At 42.1% G+C, this 22,240-nt stretch overlaps 2 protein-coding genes across 6 annotated transcripts in view; one reads left to right on the forward strand and one right to left on the reverse strand.

Annotated features, from left to right (window-relative positions):
• Nucleotides 1-740: 740 nt before the first annotated feature.
• On the reverse strand, nt 741-8,620 carry LOC5504352 (E3 ubiquitin-protein ligase MARCHF8). Of its 5 annotated transcripts, none has more exons than XM_032372661.2 (4): nt 8,462-8,620; nt 8,008-8,174; nt 3,054-3,793; nt 741-1,839 (listed from the first exon to the last, which is right to left on the reverse strand). In XM_032372661.2, exons 3-4 carry the CDS (start codon nt 3,735-3,737, stop codon nt 1,354-1,356), a joined length of 1,170 nt encoding a protein of 389 aa, XP_032228552.2. In that variant the 5' UTR covers nt 3,738-3,793; nt 8,008-8,174; nt 8,462-8,620; the 3' UTR covers nt 741-1,353. The 5 variants fall into 5 exon arrangements, with proteins under 5 accessions (XP_032228552.2, XP_032228554.2, XP_032228553.2 ...); XM_032372663.2 differs by lacking the exon at nt 8,462-8,620 and adding an exon at nt 5,140-5,285 and having other exon boundaries at nt 8,008-8,321; XM_032372662.2 differs by lacking the exon at nt 8,462-8,620 and adding an exon at nt 5,140-5,288 and having other exon boundaries at nt 8,008-8,321.
• A 2,188-nt stretch (nt 8,621-10,808) lies between these two features.
• LOC116612030 (sucrase-isomaltase, intestinal) overlaps nt 10,809-22,240 on the forward strand; it is a 37,327-nt gene continuing 25,895 nt past the window's right edge. Inside the window, exons 1-12 of the mRNA XM_048725502.1 lie at nt 10,809-11,064; nt 12,720-12,905; nt 14,184-14,332; nt 15,065-15,233; nt 15,460-15,556; nt 17,025-17,137; nt 17,434-17,559; nt 18,082-18,213; nt 18,534-18,641; nt 19,310-19,372; nt 19,467-19,580; nt 20,301-20,388. Of these exons, the coding sequence (XP_048581459.1) occupies nt 10,906-11,064; nt 12,720-12,905; nt 14,184-14,332; nt 15,065-15,233; nt 15,460-15,556; nt 17,025-17,137; nt 17,434-17,559; nt 18,082-18,213; nt 18,534-18,641; nt 19,310-19,372; nt 19,467-19,580; nt 20,301-20,388 (1,504 nt within the window). The 5' untranslated portion in view covers nt 10,809-10,905. The remainder of the gene's footprint in view (nt 11,065-12,719; nt 12,906-14,183; nt 14,333-15,064; nt 15,234-15,459; nt 15,557-17,024; nt 17,138-17,433; nt 17,560-18,081; nt 18,214-18,533; nt 18,642-19,309; nt 19,373-19,466; nt 19,581-20,300; nt 20,389-22,240) is intronic.

The raw sequence follows: 22,240 nt of genomic DNA on the forward strand, positions 1-22,240 counted from the left end.
ACGCGCGAAAACTGAACTTTTCGGAAACGATGACGTGATTCACGCGCGCGATGTAAACAAGCAAACTAGAAAATAAGCTAAATATAACGTGGTGAAGGAAGACAACAGGGCTTGGCTCCACATAAAGTGCACCCTGCACTTATTATATGACCCTTGATATTTTTCCATTGTTTCATGCTCGCAGGGCAATAAACAATGAAAAAATTAGGCTCCTCGAGTTCTTGTGCGGCACAAGCAAAAAAAAAAGTTTGATATTCTTACCAGTGTTTGAGTCAACTTTACACTGCAAAGTGTTGCGTTGTTTCTGAGCGGGCAGTATGTACTTCGTATGTACGGTACACTATCAACCAATGATGATGGCGCACACGAACCTCCATACCTCCAACAAAAATATATTGTATAATGTATAAACCTATTTCAGTAAAGGTTGTCAGTGCAAATGGCGATTGGCAAATGGCAGTTCTACGACCGAAAGTAACCATGCGTCTCGAAGAATATGAATAAATCAAGACAATTATCCATTAAAGGTACCAATGCTTGGCTCTGACATTGCTGGACTTTATTTAACACCTTCAATTTTACGAATAATTAGTATCCATAAGCCATTTACCATTTGAACTGACAACCTTTTGTGAAATAGATGTATATGCCAACTGGATAATCCAGAACGACACAAATTCACTGCTGAAACCTTCGTAGCTAAGGCAGAGCTTCGCTATAGTCACCAGCATCAAGTAATCTCTAAAATAATGACTTTATTTTATATTCTTTTCAAAATATCCTCTGTTATAGCAATATCACGGATTTAAAATATAATTTAACATAATATTTTCAGCCCTTTGACACTGTTTTCCACTCTCCTTTCTATAGATACAAAGAGAAACTGATATCTCAATTTTGAAAAGTCTCCATAAGGGTGGATTTTGTGTGACTTTGCTACGAGGAGTGATAGACTGCTGGCAATCCTGTAACGCGCAATCACTAAATACGGACTTTACATTGTGATCGGACCGCGCATCATATGGTCTTTACAAAAGAAGACCCAGGGGTGGTTTTGTGTTTTGAAGGGAATACTATTGAAGTCTTCCAAGACTTTGATACAATTTTAATTAAGTTAATTATCCTGTGAAACATTGTGGATCCACCAAGCTATTGCGATTTAGGACCTCGAGCTATGCGGACTTCACTTTTGTAATTAAAGACATCGAGCTATGTGGACTTTACTTTTGTAATTAAGGTCCTCGAGCTATGCGGACTTCATTTGTAATTAAGGACCCCGAGCTATGCGGACTTCACTTTTGTAATTAAGGACCGCGCATATGAAAGCGTTTTAAAAGCAATGTGTGGCCGAATCTATACAGAATCTTGTAGGACTCTACCACTGGAATGCTGCACTCTGGGAATGACTTCTATCACACTGCCTTCACTCGCCTCGTTTGTTTTGTCTACACTAATCGCCTTGCTGCCCGCGCTCTTCTCCTCAACCCTTTCCCGCTCTTGTTCTGTGACTTTTCTCAACCTGTTTTTGGGCGACTTCTCCAGAGACACCGCTAAGTTCGCGTTACCCAACTTCCTCAAATTCGTTGGTCCGATTAAATTCCATTCTTCATTGAGAGCGAGCCATTTCTGGATGTAAAGAATACTCTTTTTCAACCAGTGGTAGAAAAAAGCAAAGCCTAGCATAGCACCAAGCGCGCCGACCACGTAGAAGATGATGCAAGGGTTAGATACACATCGCTGGCTTCCATCCTTAGCGATGGAGGCGATGTTGAGTGTCAAAGCGATGATGAATGTACAAAGCCAAATGATGGGGGTGGGCTTCTCGTCTGGTGGTCTCCACTAAAACAAAATAGTAGAATTGGTTAAGTGCTTAGCCTTCAAACAGGCACTCTCTCTTTTTTTTTTTTTTTTTTTTGGGGGGGGGGGGGGGGGGCGGTAGGATTGGAATTTTGGGATTCTGACAAAAAAGGAGGCCGAGTTGCTAGGTTACTAGCCTTCAATCACACCGAGCGCATCAGCGCAAGAAGTAAAAAACTACACGTTGTTATAGTTGGGGTAGGTTAAACGTCCCATATCTTACATGATACCTCCTCTAAGACTACAGGAGTAATTAGGCTCCCTCCTAGTCGTTCAGAAAAAGTAACACATTACCTAAGTGATATCTTATTGTGGTTACCACGTTTTATAAATGAGATCAGTAAATAGGAAAGAGAACAGTTAGTAAATTCGAAAAATATAATAAAAACATTCTGCGCAGAAAATCACCTGGTATTTTATTGTCGAATCTATAGTAAACAGACCAGCGTGTGTTACCCATAGGATGTCAAATCAAGTAGCTCAAGCTACCACTAAACAACGGCTGCATTCATCATTAGGATACCTGTTCCCACTGTTCCCCTATATCGCCAAGGGCTAATAGATTGGAAACTATACTCGCTTGGTTGTGTCTCCAGTAGCGCAACAAATGGAGTCCTGGTCCGTAAAATGTAGTAGGGTCAGGGTTCAAATAGCCCACTAGCCTTATCCTAATTCATCCCCGCCTTTAAGCCGGCTATCGATGAGATAAATCTAGAGACGCCTGATGCTTTCTCCCCGGTGTCTCACGCAGGCAGCATGACTTGTAACAAAAATCATGTTATTGTTGTCTGTGATTCAGAAAGCGTTAACTATCATAGCGGAGCATTGTTTGTCAACCAGAGAAATGAGGGAAAGGGAATTTTACAGAGTCTCGGTATAAATTGAATTGATCTGAGTACGAAAAGAATACAAATACATTAAGATGGCGACCGGGCTATCGCTGATTTCATCGAGAAAATCACAAAGCAAACGTCTGCGAGTAGACAGACGAAATTTTGTGGGGAAACGTACATTTTTCAATACGATAAAAAGTTTAAACCTTGTGGAAAACGTCATTATTTCCTCTTCCTTACCTATTTGCAAACCCTTTTTGCCCCCTCCCCCTATCCACCGCCTTACTCGCTCATAGGTGTGACTTCCTGCCATTCTTCATATATGTTCGCGACTGCCGATTATATATTTTTTCGCTCACTCACCTTTTTTAAGGGCTTTGTTTTTCTTCGTACAGCCACAGGATACAGACACAACTCGCACTTGGTCTTCACGCATCTTTGTAACCAATCCATCAGACAGCTATGGTGAACAAACCGCACAGTGCCCATACATAAACACGGGCTAATAAGCACCTCACTCTCTCCCCCACAGTGGCAAATGCGGCACGCATCACCGTCAAGTTCATCTGGTATTTCCGCGCGGGCTTCCTGTGTTGTGTTTTCGAGTTCGCAAATATTCTCGATTTCCTGAGGGAGGGAAGCCATGCTCGGTGTTGCAAATAATCTCTGTAGATCTACACACACATTATCAATGTCTGAACCGTAGGAGACTGCCTGTTTTATTGAGGAGTCATTCATGGACCGCTGCTTCGGTGATGGTATCTCCAACTCGACCGTTACTACGCACGTGCTGCTATCATTCTCGATGCTCTCCGAGCCCATAGAACCTTGTTTGGGTGATGCCACCCGTCCCACAGAGCCTCGATATGGCGAGGACTCTGAGCTTGGGTATGGCGGACTAGTAACCGAACTAGAGCCCGCTTGTGACGATGGTCTTCCTGTGCTATTCGTCCGCATGCTCAACTCATTCTCGTCATAATCATACTCAGAGCAGCTGTCGCAATCTGAAGTTGATTCACAACTATCGTGGTCTTTTTCCTCGGACATCAGGCTTTGTTGTTCTTCTGGACTCTCACAGTTTTTGTCTCGACGCCTGTGCCAGCCTAAAAGAGTCAAATCAAAGAATGATTCACATTCATTAGTAAAGATATAGATTTGAAGGTTGTGGAGCGATTAACTCGTGCAAAACAATGCCTCTAGCAGTGAGCAATATCATAATATGAACTCAGCATCATAACCATGCTGGTCCACACGCTCCTAAGAAATTGAAGGCGTCGATAACTTAACTTAAAACAACTGTGACCTTAGGGTAAACGCTAGTATTAAGTAATTATCCAAACTTTACTACATACTCGCCCTGTCCGCAGACTTATTACTCTATAAAACCAGGAAAGTGTTGAACATGGTCTGATCACTACCGGCTATTTATCAACGAGATGAATCAGCCAATACACACTTTTCTCATATATAAGAACGTCTAATTTTCAGTTGAGGCTGAGCCGTTACTATTATAGTAACATTTTAAGCTGGAGATGTTCGTAACGATATTCTCAAATTTTACTATGTTCCCCAATGAATCATTTTTGATTATTAGGAAGATAATTAAACAATATGATCAATAACAATGATATCTCAGGTTGTTATTATGAACAATTTGACTCTGTATTTCAGAACGCATCATATGACTAAGAAAGCAATATTTTGCTGCTATCTGAGCCTCGATATTCTCAGACTGGGCGTTCTTATAAAAACGGTTCTTATAAAGGTGTAAGGTGTAGCTCATATTGTTTTAGACACATTTAGGATATGAAATTGAACTTCATAGTCACTAGCCAATCTCGTTCCCAGAGCCCATGTACCTTGCCGCTGGCATAAAGTTACGTGGGCTCTAGGAACGATATTGGTCACTAGCTTGAGGCGGAATAAACATCATTAGCATCATAGAAGATGATGTCAAAATTTTTATCTATGTATTAAAATATTTGTTCGTATTTTCTTCTTTGAAAATAATTTTGTTCCTAAAGCACCGAAACGTCTTTAGCTAAAGAAATTAAACAACAGGCCGTTACCTCAAACAGGGCTCAAATAAGCCTTGAATAGTTAATCCGTGCAAATATTCTAAACCACCTCCATTTATCGGTTGAGAGCGGCTAGAGACCAAGGTTCGGTACTAATAAAAATCTGTTTTGGCGGGAAAAATTACTGACGCGCAAAATTCCTTCAAACAAAAAATCTGAATATCTGCCCTTGCGGAAACAATCTACCATATAAAAAAAAAAAAGAAAAACAAGACAAAAACCATTACCTGAAGGCATTCACTAATCCAATGATAAAATGCAAAACCCTAGATGAGACTTGTTTCACTATGGAACGCTTGGTTCCTTTAGGCATTCAGCGCGCTTGGTGTAACGTTTGGAAAATGTTGTATAATCAAAATAGCTTTAAATACCTGTTGTTTTTGATTTAGGTAATGCGAAGCTGTTTAGTCTTGGCTTGCCTTCTGTCAAGGCTTGGAGCTGGGTCGCACTCAATTCGTGCTGATGCTCAGATAAGCGAGCTTAAAGTAAATAAAGCTATATACTGTCGCTTCGCCACCTGCTAGGGCACAAATAAATACAGCCATTTCAGCACGTACACAAAAGCTGTAATCAAATTCACGAAATCTCTAGCTCAAAGTAAAGATTAGATCTCTGGCTCTAAATAAGACAACAACAAAACACGATATACAGGAGAAGAGCGCACAAAAAATAGTTCGTACGTACATGCAAGGAAGAGATTTCGAAGGCTAAAATTTCAAATTGAACAGGGTGGTTTTAACATTGAGGTCTGGTTCCCAAAATTATTCTCACAGTGCCGTAGCATGTGCCCCCCCTCCCCTCAATATAAAAAAATAATAAGAATATGACTAGTAGGGGTTCTGTATAGTGACCCCCTTCCCCAATAATTTGAGGCCTGCTACAGGTCTGTTCAACCAAACGGGTCAAAATGTTGTTACTGTTAGCCTGATCGTCCCTAAGAAGTATTAACCGTGGAAGGATAAAGTTTTTTTTTTCCTTTGCGATACTCAGTCTATATTAAAGTCTATATTAAAGTCCTTCTTGTTAGTAGAACAAGCCGGAAAACATAAGATGCAATGGCAATGGCAATGGCATGAAGAAAATCTCTCTCTGATACACTCTCAGTCTGGTATACTTCAGCCCTTAAGTTTTGATATTTTGCTCATGTGGCACTACATAATGAAAGTTTTCAGCGCTGAAGAATGAATGCAAAATGGTTTAAATATTTCCGTTTAAAAAAAAAACAAAACGCTTGAGCGCTCGGCATCTGTGACACTTTTTTAAGAACATCTAATTTTCAGTTATGAGGGCACACAGAATTGAAACAAAAACGGCTTGCGATAACATTAGACAGTAGCAGCGCCCAGGCGCACCCATACTAGCGTGACCGGAGTCGCGCCAGCGCTAAGCCTTTCCATGGCTCATTGCGCTCACTAGTATAAATTTCACTTGTTTTTACTGGCTTGAGACGCCTGGGTAGTAGGCAGGCATGTATATACGCGTTGTGTTTGCAAAACGCGTATTTAGAAACTCATTATTTTCTCCATTTTATCATTACAATGATTTCGCCTCGACCACCCCCTGTTCACCAAAAGCACACACAATGTTTCAAAAGGTAACAGGCCTAAGGTAGACGACAGACTAAACTACTTCTCAAAAGAGATTATTTGTTCAAACAAAAGTTAGTCGCGTTGACAGTCACGAAAAATAAACAAAACTCTGCTAGCATCCACGGCACAACCTAAGCCTTCGCCTAAAACCTCTAAAAGCTTTCTAAAACTAATCGTTGCTTTGTCAATATTTGGAGAGGAAACACAAATATTGTTTTAAATAAACACAAACTCTACGACCGTGTAGCAGAAATCTAGAAAAACTTTTTGACCAAAAAAATCGTTGCCTACTCTGTTTTGTATCACTTGGCTAAAACGGAAACTGCAAAATGTATAAGCTATTTTTGTTAATGACCGCACATAATCAAACTAACAGGGACTTTGCTATGCAAACTTTTATGGCCCCTTTTTATGTAAAGCTTTTTACATAAAGACCACAGCACACCTCGGGGTAAAACGATTAAATATGGGGCTTATCTTTAAATGTTGAATGTATTATTGTAAAATTATTAGTTAAATACCTCGCAAATTTAATAAAGAAACCTACGTTGATACGCTTAAATTCTTATCTAAAAATAGCAGGCATTTACAGGAAAACGTAACTGAAAACATTTTCACAAACACTTTAAATTTTGGTTGGTATCGGTGGTACGAATCGGTCTTCTGAATCGGAATTGGTCGCCCGTCACAAGTAGGATATCTTCCCTTATCTTTTAATCTCTTTTCTGTCTGTGGCTCAAAGATATAGGCGAAGACTAAAAAAACATGTAAAACCCACTCACCTCTTGTCATGTTTTGTCAAGTCAAATCGGGTGATCTCCGGTAAAAACAGGAGACGATCTGCCTTGAGAAAATTATCTAAAAGGTTACGGAGGTCCCGAAACACACTACTGGCTAACTTCTGTTCCTTCAATTTACGACATTTTCAAACTTTGTCAACATGTGCCAGTGTTTGGAGTCGAATAAATGAGGAAAAGGTGTCTAAAATAGGGCAAACTTGACAAACGAAGACAAACGAACTAGGTCACGGCTCTCAAAATAACCGATGACATTAAAAAACAGGTACCAAACTCAGAAAGAATGCACATGTAGGCACTAATTTCCATTTGCAGCTAACCCAAGGTCCGATTAGCCTAACACATTGTGGATAATGGTGTTAATGGAAAATAATTTGACAATAATAAAATACTAAAGGACGTTTGAGTCAATAAATAGCGTGAGAGCATTGCAACCAACTGTGAGATTCAATGAATTATAAAAAGATGAAGACTCAAGGTTAATGCGATTCCAACGAGAAATCGGTAGGGTTACGGTGTGCAGGAATTTCCCACTGTAGTTGGAACTTATCCGGAAACAACCAGCTAGTCAGTTTAGATTATCATCCACGCGTTTACGACACTCAAAATAGAACGTACATCTATTTTCTACAAGCTATAATTTGTACACAAAATAGCATTAAAATACAGAAAAACTTGCTAACTACAGTAACACATGCGAACAGCTAGCCAAATCACCCAAAACGGGGAATTCAGAGCTTGATGAAATATAACCTCGTATATCTCTCTTTCTCACAGAAAACACGTAACAACAGTTTGACAGGCATGCTATCACCCATACAATCGATAGATTTCTACCTAGAATAACTCTTACCAGCGCGATATTGTGTTGTCGCGTTCCATATCCCACGCTTGTAGTTGCTTTGCGCTGCAGCTCGGGAGACGTAAAGCGCCGCCGACTCTGTTCACTGTCCGCGTGTGTTTTGCGATAACCTCACAAGCCCTGACATGCCCGAGAAGCCCATCTCTTGCCAAAATGAGCTGTTACGCAGAAACAAATAGCGGTGTTCGATTACAACATGGAATGTTTGCTATAGACTCACGTAGCACCGTTATGTGGCGGCCTGTCGATAGCATGTGCGTACAGTAGTGGGGGGTTCTGGGGTGATCTCAATGGTCAGTTTATAAAATGAACCACTCTAGTGCTTTGCTCATGTCATGCTATGCTAATAGTGCCCTTGGCAAGCGCGCAGCTGCTGTCGCTTTATTCTCACAATAATGGGGCAATTTGCTAGACAAAAGGCCAAGGGACATACGGGTTGTTTTACCTAGCTTGCCAGAGCTAAGAGCTCTTTGTTATTATTGCTTGAGTCTCTTCGGGTGGTCCGCTTTCAGGCCTAGCTATGGACCCGGCACGAATGGAAATGTAGGGTCCAAATGGAATACTTTATGAAGTTAACGTTGACTCGATAAATACATTAGTTCGCCTGGGACTGACGTCATTGGTGGCAATAGGCTATCAGTAAATAGTGCGCTTGATATAGTGAAAGGGTCGCGCGGCTAATATATAAACACGTTAGAGGACAATAACCGAGTATTAACCACCACGTGGCTCCAACCAATCGTAACGCAGAAGTGCTGTAGCGTAAACACAAAGCCACGATCCTTTTGATCCTTGACCTAAACTCATTTGTAACAGGATAACCGAAGATCGAGTGGTGAACACGAGTGAACCTTTTCGCGTTCCCTGTCCTTTTAGCTTAACCAGTCCGTGCTGTATTTCTTCCATGTCTTGGTCGTCATTAGAGGAATTTGCTCTGCTACTCTTGCAATTTTTGGCGGGAATACACCAAGCGTGACTTCTATCTGTTGTTTGTTCTGACATAAATATGGTTTGTAAAAATGTCTACTCTTGAGAATATTGTGAAATTAATGAATCATATCCTGACCTCAAAGAGCGTAGCAATTACACTGACGTTATTAAGAAAAACAATTCCGTGCGACGTATGTTATCCCAAATCACGCATACTAGGACTCCAGCACGGCGGTAGCCTAATTGCATTACTTTTGACTCTGGACGACCAGTTACTTTATATAACAGACAGCTGTCCAGTCTCCCAGTTACTGATAGATGTTTGATAGGAAAAGTGTCTTTTTCAGCCTCCATTTTGTCATCCTAGCAAAATGCCGAATGGGAAGCAGCCATTTGTACAAGGTACCTCTAATTTTCGCGCGTTTAAATTCGTGATTTCAAAAAATTCGCGAACTTTAAGACTCGTGAAAAATTAAGTCTGCAAACTTTAATCTCGCGAAATCTAATGGATATAGAAAAATTGACGACAGAGATTATGCTTTCGATAATGGGTCAAGAACACTTTTCTGTACTATGACAACTTTTAAAAAAGACAATGTGTTGATTTAGTTTAATATATTGGTTCTTCAATTGTTAGTTTTAACGTCAATTTTTTGTAAAAACGAGAAAATAATGTCACTTTGAACTTCAAATTCGTGAAATTAACAAAAAAACAATTTTTCTCCGCGATCGCGAAATTAACGACTCGCGAAAGTGCTGATAATTTTTTTTGCGAAATGAAGCGCGAAAATAAAAAAAACTAGGTAGCCGGAGTGTCAGGTCCTTTTATCTCTATGAAGTATATACCGGGACGCGAACAAGAGCCTTTAAGTCGTTTAAAAATGTTTCCACCGGTCTCCCACGCGAGCGGAGCCCCATGAAAAATATGGTAGCAAATATTGGTAACCCATCGTATTTGCGCGCGATATCTGTCCGTCCCAAAAGAAAATATCCGTCCACACGGCACGGCCACGGCATTTCATATTCGGTAAAACCAAACCCAACTCTTTTGATCTCCGAAATGCACCTCCGTGGCCCCACACATAGTTTCTCTTAAAATTCTCGATTTTACTGAAATTGGATCTAGCAGAAAACTGTTCTCACAGATCTCTTTTCTCACAAATCTCACAGAAACATTATTTGAGCCGACTTGGGAGAGGTGTCCTGTTGCGCCTTATGCAACACACCCCTCCCCTCCCCCCTAATTACCAGCAACATGGGGGATATATAATCCTTCATTCAACCTCCGTGTGCTGTAAACAAGACGTTTGGTACACCAGTCAGGGCCGAAAAAATAACCATCCTTGCTGCTGTGGTACCCTCCCTTTTATTATATGCGTGTCCTGTCTCTCTCGATGAGTTATGGACACAGGATGGCTCGTTACGCTGCTCGTGTGATCTTTATCAGGCGGTTGATTAGGTACAAGACAATCTCAGCCCATTTCGTACTTTTGACCTCTTCATCTACGGGGAGCATGAGAAAATTACACATAGATAAACTTATCATGCAGTAAAATATCGCGAGCGGTCCGAGCTGGCAAGGTCATCCCGCAGTATAATAAATTGTCCATAGAAACAATCATAATCAGATTCAATTTCCAGATGTTTTATTGCGTCTGCTTATTTTAATTATGTTTCATTTAGTGAAAGGCGGTAGATTCGAACGCTAAATTGACAGAAAAGCAACTTAAAGCAACTTGAACGGCTGAGAGCACTCTATATCGTGTCACGTTCTGCCTGCGTGACTACTGTCATGCGTGACAATTACTTGGGCTCGGGCCTTCGAAGTTGCCATTGGGTAGCCGCTGACCGATCTGTGTTATTTTTTTGTTATCGCCCTCTCAAAGTAGCGCCTTCGACCTTCATTATCTCTCTTGGTTTTGTAGACGAGTGTTTCAGCGCGCTAAAGCGTACAGAGAAATGAATCCCTGCTTCGCTTATTCCGCTCTCCTCTGCTTGCTTCTGGCGCTGTCAGTGGTAGCAGTTCACGATGAAGCGAAGTTTGACTGTTACCCCGAGCATGGAAACGAGACGCTGTGCAGAGATAGGGGGTGTACATGGGAGCAATCGGCAAACAAGGTATCGTAAACTTGAGGAACATCACAACACGTATTAGATAGTCTGCTCATGAAAGCCCTCAATACTTGAAATAATACTTGAAAATCCTAAACATAAGCTCTTTTATAATCAATATAGAAAAGGGAGTTGATATAAAATCTAATTTTCCGTTGTGTGTGTTAATTTAGTGGACATATAACAAGCCGTGGTCATATAATCAAACCACTAATGGAGCGGTGACAGTATCCGGGTAGGGGTGTACTAAATTACTAATTACTGCGCTGTATCTTCTTAACAAATATCATGATTTGAGGGATCTATCTTATGATTTATTCAGTACTTAAATTGACTTGAGATTGTGCTCTGGATTTGGCATAATTTGGTTAAAAAGAACAAATGGTTTCATACTGGGAGTTCGTTATTCTGAAGTGATATAATAATAGCCCTTCTGACCCTACCACAACGGCCGCTCAATCAATATTTCTTTTACATCTAGACCAGATCCAGACTTTTGGCAATATATCATTGGATTAGTCACTTTAGTAGAATATGGTGGGTTTCTAGCTAGTAACAAAAACGTTTCAGATATGTCATTCTTCGCTTGTCTTTGAGCAAATAACCTTATGACTTGAACTGTCAGTTTGACAGATCCTATTCAAGATGAGTATCAGAGACTAATAGTGTTAGTATAGTAGTGTAAGGGGCGGACCATTGAACAACTTGATGGGGGGGGGGGGGGGGGGGCAATATTAGCCCAAAAAATAATAATAACTAGCAGACCCTGAATATAAGAAGATCCAGCGCATTTATTCTCTTCGGCCGCGAAAGTCACGCGAAAGTCCTCCCCCCCCCCCCCCTATAATTCGTTATTTTTCCGGCGGTTTTGGTGCGTGAAACTTCGCAGTCAATCGTGTTGTAATACGTTTCTTCCATCCAAAAATACAATTAGAAAAGTGTTGTTTAGATATGCGGCCAAGTGCAGACATTAAACAGGCGCGTACTAACGATTTTCTGACGGGTGGTGCGCTTTCGTAGGTATCATATGGAAAAAGGGTATTATTATTTGCGAAGATCCGCTATTTGCGAGAATTGACCCTTTTTGGTGACCAAGGGAGGGGAGGGAGGGGGGGGGGGTGCGCATCACCTGCATGTACGCGGCTGACCCTTCTTCAATTGTGTCCTTGAATCACAGGCTGGTGAGCCGGAGCTAGGCCCTATGTAGCCCACGTAGCAGGCGCAAAGGGATTGGGAAAATGAGGGATGGATCCTTCGCGCCTGGAGAGAAGGATGGAGGGAATTAAGAAAAGAAAGCGCTTGAAGCACACACCCTCCCTCGTCCTTCCCTCTCCCTAGCGCGCGTCTCGTCTCCTCTCTTCTTTCCCAACCACTTGGGCTTACGCAGGCTAGGACTCACAGCCACAGGAGACACACAGTCTCCCACATTGAGTCAGGTTTCCCAAGCTGGCCTGCCTTGATTAAGATGGCAAGCCCGACCACTAAGGGGTTTCGCGCCACTCCCCACTCAAAGACTTGTCTCTGTTTCCAGCTACTACTGTAGTAGCTGTTTCTGCTACTACTGCTGCTTCAATTGAAGCACGGTTGGCTCACGTGTGACTCACTACTGCCCATAAAGATCTACGGGTAGGCATTTTGGTTTTAATTCTATTTATTTCCAGGGAGTGCCTTGGTGCTATTACCCAGAGGGCTTTGGCGGATATAAGATGGTCGGGCAGCCTGTGTCGACAAGCTATGGTCAAGAAATAACGCTAAAGAGGAGGACCTCACCGTCCGTGTACGGCGGAGACATCGAGACCCTGAAACTGGTGATAGAATGGCAGTCAGACAAGCGACTCAGATTCAAGGTAATTAACCATCGAGACCCTGAAACTATAGATATAATGGCAGTCAGACAAGCGACTCAGATTCAAGGTAATTAACCATCGAGACCCTGAAACTATAGATATAATGGCAGTCAGACAAGCGACTCAGATTCAAGGTAATTAATCATCGAGACCCTAAAAAATATAGATAGAATGGCAGTCAGACAAGCGACTCAGATTCAAGGTAATTAACCATCGAGACCCTGAAACTATAGATATAATGGCAGTCAGACAAGCGACTCAGATTCAAGGTAATTAATCATCGAGACCCTAAAAAATATAGATAGAATGGCAGTGAGACAAGCGACTCAGATTCAAGGTAATTAACCATCGAGACCCTGAAACTATAGATATAATGGCAGTCAGACAAGCGACTCAGATTCAAGGTAATTAACCATCGAGACCCTGAAACTATAGATATAATGGCAGTCAGACAAGCGACTCAGATTCAAGGTAATTAACCATCGAGGCCCTGAAACTATAGATAGGATGGCAGTCAGACAAGCGACTCAGATTCAAGGTAATTAACCATCGAGACCCTGAAACTATAGATATAATGGCAGTCAGACAAGCGACTCAGATTCAAGGTAATTAACCATCGAGACCCTGAAACTATAGATAGAATGGCAGTCAGACAAGCGACTCAGATTCAAGGTAATAGCATACACATATTATCACCTTAAATCAAGGAGGAATGGTTTTGAATTAATAAGGGCTGGAGCTTTGAACTTAGTCGATCTAAGTACATCTTCCACTAAACAACGTGTAAACGCTCGCATTGTCACCACTCTGTATGGCCTATGAAGGGTACATACGTTTGTGCTGGTCATGTTCTATATTTTATAACGTAACGTATGGCATAGCCAGGATTTTTAACAGAAGGGATCCCAAAAGGCCCTTTCAAGGCATTTTCTCCTGTATTTTAGATAATGTCTCCTACATTTACTGTAATTTTTGGCTGCTAGAAGAGGGGGCCCGGGCCCCCTGGACCACCCCTTTAGCGACGCCCCTGCGTATTAGGATCGATATTAGGAGTGCGACGCACCCATACTCTCGTATCCTAAGAATGTCTTATTCCTGCGCGAGCGTCGCCAAACGAAAAACTTTTGACAACTCCTCTATCCAGCCGCTGCCTGAAGGATTTATCGACCCAAGTAGCAAGATTGGGCCCTCCCCTGAAAGAATAGCGGCGGAGGGTGTGGTTATACTTGGACAAATCATAGTGCGCCTTGCTATGTGCTATACAATTTCTTCCTGCAGTTTTACGACCCTCAGTCACCAAGGTATGAAGTTCCGATCAAGATGCCGAATGCCACAAAAAAGGCAGAGAGTACAGACTACGAGGTTAGGGTGGCACAAGCGGATCCCTTCGCTCTGCAGATCACAAGGAAATCCACGCGGACCGTCATGTAAGTTCATATAAAATCGACAGATCAATCTACCCACGAGTATGACTCGTCCTTAGCGAGTATATGACACAAAAATCAAAATTAAAAAATCAAAAATCTGGACATTGAAAAAAGGAAGCCTCATTAAATCTGAAATGCACTATACACATATTTTCATTATTCAACTTCAACATACTCTGTCAGCCGCTCCCATCGGCTGATTTGGGGAAGCTAATGCGGCATTTTCGATTAAATTTGGTAAATATTAGACTTTGTTTTCAGATGGTTATGTCGATATTTTAGCACATTATGTGCCTTCCAATATTTAATGAAAACAATAACAAAGGCGTGGCTGACAAGGGTTCTTTAATCTTTTGGTAACACGAAATACAGGGTTATCACAGAATTTTGGTCCATACCTACGGCATTCGTATTAAACGCAAAACTGACGCAAAACTGCTCCCTGTGGGGTAGCAGGGTCATTCCAGGGCCGCAACAGGCTTTGAAACACTTTCCGAGCAGGTTTGTAGTAAAGATCTTTGGGTCTCTAGTATAATTAATATTTTCTGTGAAAAACTGAAAGCTGATGCGGGGACTGGGTGCTAAACAAGTATTTTACCCTGTTCTTGGTCGAAACTTCGTCGTCATTTCCTCAGCGGCAAATCTGTTAACCTGGTTATCTAATGTAACGTCAGCTGCAAAGCCTTATACCAGCAAACATATTGTGAATTTATTCTGGCACAATTTCCTCAGCTGGGATTCGTCCGTTGGATCCTTCATATTCAGCGACCAGTTCCTACAGATCTCCACCAAGACCCCTTCCAAATACGTGTACGGCTTTGGCGAGCAGGAACACTCAAGCTTCCGCCATGACATGTCCTGGCGCACGTGGCCTCTCTTTACTCGCGATCAGTTTCCTTTCGTAAGTGATTTCAAATGACAATATAAAGATTCTCTGTCGCCATTTTATCATCGTAGCAAAATGTGGAGTAGGAGAAGAAAGCATCCATTTCCATCGACTTTATTTGAGAGTCTTTGGCGAAAGTATATGAAACTCTATTTCTCGATGCTCATTTCGAGATCTTATCACATAAGGCAACAGCAACAAAAGTGCGGCTGACTAAGACACTTTAAATATCTTATTGCAGGATGGTGGCAATGCCTACGGGCATCACGCTTTTCATGTGGGAATGGAAGAGGACGGCAACGCACATGGCATCTTCTTGCTGAACAGTAACGCAATGGGTGAGTCACGGAGAACGCGACGCGTAACAATAAATAGTAAATAAATGTGAGTAGCTAATCACTCTCATCGCAGCTAGGTGCTGAATTGCGAGAACGCAGCAATGCTGGCGCAGTTTGAACACCGTGTTGGGTGGTGCTGGCGGGTGTTGGTGAAATTTTGATTGAGTTCAAACTTTTGGCCAACACTTCGCATCTCCTTTGTCTCGTGGTCATTCGAGCATATCACAGCTTTGCTGGCGCAGTTTGCACACGAACCCAGCAATACTGGGCTTATTTACATCGCTTTCACAGAAAAAAAAATAGCTCGCGTCCGAATAATGCTGTCATTTCAAAAAGAATAAACGTTACCGCAAATCAAAGAAAACCGCAAATTTTTGGACGTGAAAACGATATATGACTGAAATGTATCATGCAACACAATACCACGTGCTACTTTCAAATTAACAGATTAATTTCATTGTTTTTTATAGTCCTCTTTTCACTCGTAGTCGTAAAAATGACGACCGCTACAACATCAGGGGACGAAATAGACCAGAATTCAACCGGAATCCAGCGGAATCTTGGGTTGCCTTTTGAAACACAAGTAAAATAAAGGAGCCTTGCATCAAATTTCAGTCACGCGTGAACTTTTTAACAACCTGCTGGCCATGTGTTGGGGCAGTTTGCACACCGGCCTAACTCCGGCACAGCAACTGCCAACATTGCTGGCGACTTCTTGCTCGAATGACCACAAGACAATAGAAATGTCAGAAAGTCCATTGCCCATATTGACATTTCCTTTGTCCTATAGTCAGTCAAGCGAAAATTCGCCAGCAATGCTGGCAGGTGCTGGCGCAGTTTGCACAGGGCTTAAGGCATGGGAACGCGCCTCAGGCAGCCGCCATACAACTCATGTCTGACCACTGCTATGATCGAAATTGTTGGTTTTGTGGTGGGAGGAAAACCGGAGAACCCGGAGAAAAACCCTAGGAGCAAAGGCCAGACCAACTACCTCAACTCACGTCGTAACCGGGAATCGAACCCGGAACCCAGTGGTGAGAGGCACAGGCACTACCGAGCGACCGGGAAACCTGTGGTGAGAGGCATAGGCGCTACAGAGCGACCGGGAAACCTGTGGTGAGAGGCACAGGCACTACAGAGCGACGCTCTGCCAACTGCGCCACATAGGCTTTCCATGATATCCCGTGGTAACAGTAACGCAACCATTAGTAATAGCTTGATATCCCATGATAACAGTGACGCAATGGGCGCGTCAAGTCATAACGCAACTCACAACAATGAGTCCACGTGTAAGCCACGCCAAAACGCGTTCTCAATGCACACAATAACAGATTCGTTATTGTGTGTATTCGTTATTCGTTCAAATGTTAGTATACGTTTGTATATCCCTCGCCTTTCAGCCATTGCCCGCCATCATATAACATACCACCTCGTTCATATGTTAGCTTACGTGTTTGTAAATCCCTAGAGATCGCCCTTCAGCCATTGCCCGCCATCACATACCGTACTATCGGTGGTATCCTGGATTTCTACGTCTTTCTTGGACCTTCTCCCGAGTCTGTAATCGAGCAATATACAGAGGTATTTATAACTCAACAATCAATAAAACCCTCGACTCTTCTAAGCAAGACGTTTGTGATTAGCGACTTTGCGGTATAAGGCAATGTACCAGACACTAGTTTTAGGTAGATGTGTTTAAAGTGACCTTAGCTCAAAGTTTAGGGGGATGCCGCCTCACCTCAGGCTTACGAATTGTTCTACATCTATTGAAAAAAATAATCACTGCTTTCCCCTCCCTGCCGTATAAAAACTATGGGCGGCGTGTCCTATGATGGCGTTAAGCATGTTGTTCGAGACATGTTTGTCTGTTCTCTCAGGCGATTGGTCGTACGTTCATGCCTCCCTATTGGTCACTTGGGTTCATGCTTAGTCGCTGGGGGTACAACAGTCTTAAGAGGGTTCAGGATGTGGTAGAGAGCATGCGCAAATACGATATACCACAGGTAAGTCTCATTGCGGTTCATTCTTACCCGTCGTTATGAGTATTGTTATAAGATGGAGAAAGAATTAGATGAATGGACGGTTGAAAAGACCGACGGACGAAAAAAGAGACGGTTGGCCAGACGGAAGAACTGGCGCGCGGTGGGATAAGATAAGACTTTTAAAGCAATGCTCCAGGATGTGCAGCTAGGTGACATCGATCGCAGACGGACATACGAGAGAGCGCCTGTTTGAAGATCAGACTATTGAAAAAGCCGTACTTTGTGTTCGGCATATAGGGCGTGCAGCTGAGTGAGATTAATGAGCCTTAAAGTTGTAACTGCAGGTTGTCTGTTTTTTGTATTTCTGTACTTGTAAAGTAGTGTGTAAAGTAGAGCGCTCCTAGAAATGTATTTTTTCTAGTAAGAATAAAGATTATTTTAATAATCTTAAAAGATCAACTACACGGACGGACGGACATATATGAAATCCATTTACAAATCATACTATTTAAAGGTAAACAATACTTTGTGTCCGGTATTTAGGATGTGCAGTTTGGTGACATCGACTATATGGTCCGGCAACTAGACTTCACCTATAACAAGGACAACTTCACAAAGTTGCCCGAATGGGTGCGATCTGTCAAGAAAGACGGCTTGAGATACATCATAATACTGGTAAGGATTTATTTGCGGGTCCCACTAAGAAAAGAAATGTTCGGGATGGACAGTTTTCCAGATAATGGAAGACTTGGTGGTCGGAGTTTGATTAACGTCTAAACATCTCTTTTTGTTAATTAAAAAAAGCGCTAAGCCAAAAACACCTGGTTAAAAAAGTATTCTATGGGTATGAAAAAGTTGCAAACATTTCAAAGGCTTTAAACAAACTCCGACCTCCCAAAGCTTCCTTTTCGCGCTTAAATTCCATCATTTGGAAAACGGCCCATTAGGAAGAATCATAAGTCTCACGTTTTCTGTGATATCTTTTTTTTTTTCAGGATCCAGCTATAGGCGCAAACGAAACGGCACCGTACCGCCCTTATGACCTTGGGAACCAGATGGACATTTGGGTGAAAGATATGTATAATAAAACCCTCTTTGGGAAGGTAGGGCAGAAGTAAGCTATATCGAGCATGGAGCCTTTTAGAGTCGACACACTTTCATTATAGACTTGCACAAAAAAATCAGGAGATTTTTTGAGTGAATAAATAAATACAGAAATGGCTGCGCCCATAACGCAAGAGAGCGAAAGAAAAAATAAAACCTTTCGATGAAAATAAGCCCTTTCTGACAAAGAAAATTCCTGACGTATTAAGTTGCCGTTTGTTGTTTGTTATTTTACCGGCCCCAAAAGTCAGAGCATGCTAGAATTTGCCACCCAAAAAGTCACATGATTTCTTGGTGCAAGTGGCCTTATGGCTTACCGGTCTCGTTTAAATTCCTGTCCGTGCGCAATAAGCGGCGGGCTGACGTCGCATTATCTATCGAACATTCCTAGAGCCGGCAATGTGATTCTAGCATACCGTTTACTCGGCCTATCACATCAAATATATGAATTGCCCGAAGCAGGTCTTTTAAACGACCAACCCTGAATAAAGACTGTCAACCCTAAAATAATATTTATCGTTGTTAAACTTTTCACTACACTGCAGAATCCTCACTCTCGAATTAGCGCCCCGAAGGGCCCAAAATTTTAAATAAGCGTACAGTTTGCTAGGTTGAGCATTAGAATGCTATATAAATTGCACTTTGAATCGTTTCTATTTATTCTTAGGTGTGGCCGACGTACGAAGACGTCAATGTCAACGGATCCCTCAGCTGGGATAAGCAAACCGAGGTTAGTACACTCACTCCATCTTTTACCATCTTTCGCCATCTTTCACCATCCCTCGCTATCTTTCATGTTTTCACGTGTTCGAGCTTGTTTGCAGCTATACCGACAATGGGCTGCTTTCCCCGATTTCTTCCATCCAAGAATAAAGGACTACTGGGGAATTCTTGTCAAGGAATTCCATGCGATTATTGAGTTTGACGGACTCTGGATTGTGAGTAGTATTGCATGTGTCAATTACCCGAGCTTTCCATGGCAGAAATCTCCCTCCTTTGCATTTTGCTTATTTGTGATCACCGCCATCATCACCATCATCATCTTCGTCATTATCACCATCCTCATCACTACCATCACCAAAATAAATAAATAACACTTATATAGCGCTCATACATCGCTGTTCTGAGCGCTTCACAATTCGAAATAATATTTTTTAAGTCTAAAAAGTTTTGTCTTTAAAGTCTAAAAATCTAAATCTAATCTAAATCTGAATCTAATGGCGTATCCATTTATAAATAATAAATAAATAAATTTAAAAATTACAGGCAAAGTAGCAAAAAGAAAAATAAATAAATAAATAACATAACAAACTTTTGTACATTTATTCGATGTCATAAACCATTTTAAAAGGTGTGTTTTAGCTGAGATTTAAAACAATTGACATTTGAAGAAGAACCACTATTATCGTCGTCATAATCATTTTACCATCATCACTAACACCACCACTAATACCACTACCACAATCATCGTCGTCATAGTCATCATATTATCGTCATCGTCGCTATCGTTTTATAGTCATCACCACCACCATAAGCACCATCTTTGGCATTTGGCATTTTTATCATCATCGTCTTAATCGTCGTCATCGCGATAATTGCATAATTTTGATCATTTTAATCGTCGTTTGTTTGATACGCGCTCTCCCTTTCCTTTTAAGGATATGAATGAGCCAGCAAACTTCGTGACGGGAACTGTTTATGGCTGTCCAAACTCCAAATACGACTATCCGCCTTACAAGCCGAAAAGTAGGCATTGATAACGAGCTTGTTTTCCGATAGCTTGATTATGTGTAGCCTTTAATTCAGGCGGTGTTAACGTCACATGATTCGTCAGGTGTTTACTAAGCGTTGTTAACATCACGTGATATGTCAGATGTTTACTGGGCTGTGTTAACGTCACGTGATATGTCTGGTGTTTATGAGGCGGTGTTAACGTCACGTGATAGTTCTTGTTTTTACTGGGCGGTGTTAACGTCACGTGATATGTCAGATGTTTACGAGGCGGTGTTAACGTCACGTGATATGTCTGGTGTTTACGGGGCGGTGTTAACGTCACGTGATATGTCTGGTGTTTACGAGGCGGTGTTAACGTCACGTGATATGTCTGGTGTTTACGAGGCGGTGTTAACGTCACGTGATATGTCAGATGTTTACGAGGCTGTGTTAACGTCACGTGATATGTCAGATGTTTACGGGGCGGTGTTAACGTCACGTGATATGTTTGGTGTTTACGAGGCGGTGTTAACGTCACGTGATATGTCAGATGTTTACGGGGCGGTGTTAACGTCACGTGATATGTTTGGTGTTTACGGGGCGGTGTTAACATCGAGTGATATGTCAGATGTTTACGAGGCGGTGTTAACGTCACGTGATATGTTTGGTGTTTACGGGGCGGTGTTAACGTCACGTGATATGTCAGATGTTTACGGGGCGGTGTTAACATCGAGTGATATGTCTGGTGTTTATGAGGCGGTGTTAACGTCACGTGATAGTTCTGGTTTTTACTGGGCGGTGTTAACGTCACGTGATATGTCAGATGTTTACTGGGCGGTGTTAACATCACGTGATATGTCTGGTGTTTATGAGGCGGTGTTAACGTCACCTGATAGTTCTGGTGTTTACGAGGCTGTGTTAACATCACGTGATATGTCTGGTGTTTACGAGGCTGTGTTAACATCGAGTGATATGTCAGATGTTTACGAGGCGGTGTTAACGTCACGTGATATGTCAGATGTTTACGGGGCGGTGTTAACGTCACGTGATATGTCAGGTGTTTACGAGGCGGTGTTAACATCACGTGATATGTCTGGTGTTTACGGGGCGGTGTTAACGTCACGTGATATGTCAGGTGTTTACGAGGCGGTGTTAACGTCACGTGATATGTTTGGTGTTTACGAGGCGGTGTTAACGTCACGTGATATGTCAGATGTTTACGGGGCGGTGTTAACGTCACGTGATATGTCAGATGTTTACGAGGCGGTGTTAACGTCACGTGATATGTCAGATGTTTACGGGGCGGTGTTAACGTCACGTGATATGTCAGGTGTTTACGAGGCGGTGTTAACATCACGTGATATGTTTGGTGTTTACGGGGCAGTGTTAACGTCACGTGATATGTCAGGTGTTTACGAGGCGGTGTTAACGTCACGTGATATGTCAGGTGTTTACGAGGCGGTGTTAACGTCACGTGATATGTCTGGTGTTTACGAGGCGGTGTTAACGTCACGTGATATGTCAGATGTTTACGGGGCGGTGTTAACATCATGTGATATGTTTGGTGTTTACGGGGCGGTGTTAACGTCACGTGATATGTCTGGTGTTTACGAGGCTGTGTTAACATCGAGTGATATGTCAGATGTTTACGAGGCGGTGTTAACGTCACGTGATATGTTTGGTGTTTACGGGGCGGTGTTAACGTCACGTGATATGTCAGATGTTTACGAGGCGGTGTTAACGTCACGTGATATGTCTGGTGTTTACGGGGCGGTGTTAACGTCACGTGATATGTCTGGTGTTTACGAGGCTGTGTTAACATCGAGTGATATGTCAGATGTTTACGAGGCGGTGTTAACGTCACGTGATATGTTTGGTGTTTACG

Source organism: Nematostella vectensis, chromosome 3 (genome assembly GCF_932526225.1).
Source record: "Nematostella vectensis chromosome 3, jaNemVect1.1, whole genome shotgun sequence".
NCBI classification, from domain to species: domain Eukaryota; kingdom Metazoa; phylum Cnidaria; class Anthozoa; order Actiniaria; family Edwardsiidae; genus Nematostella; species Nematostella vectensis.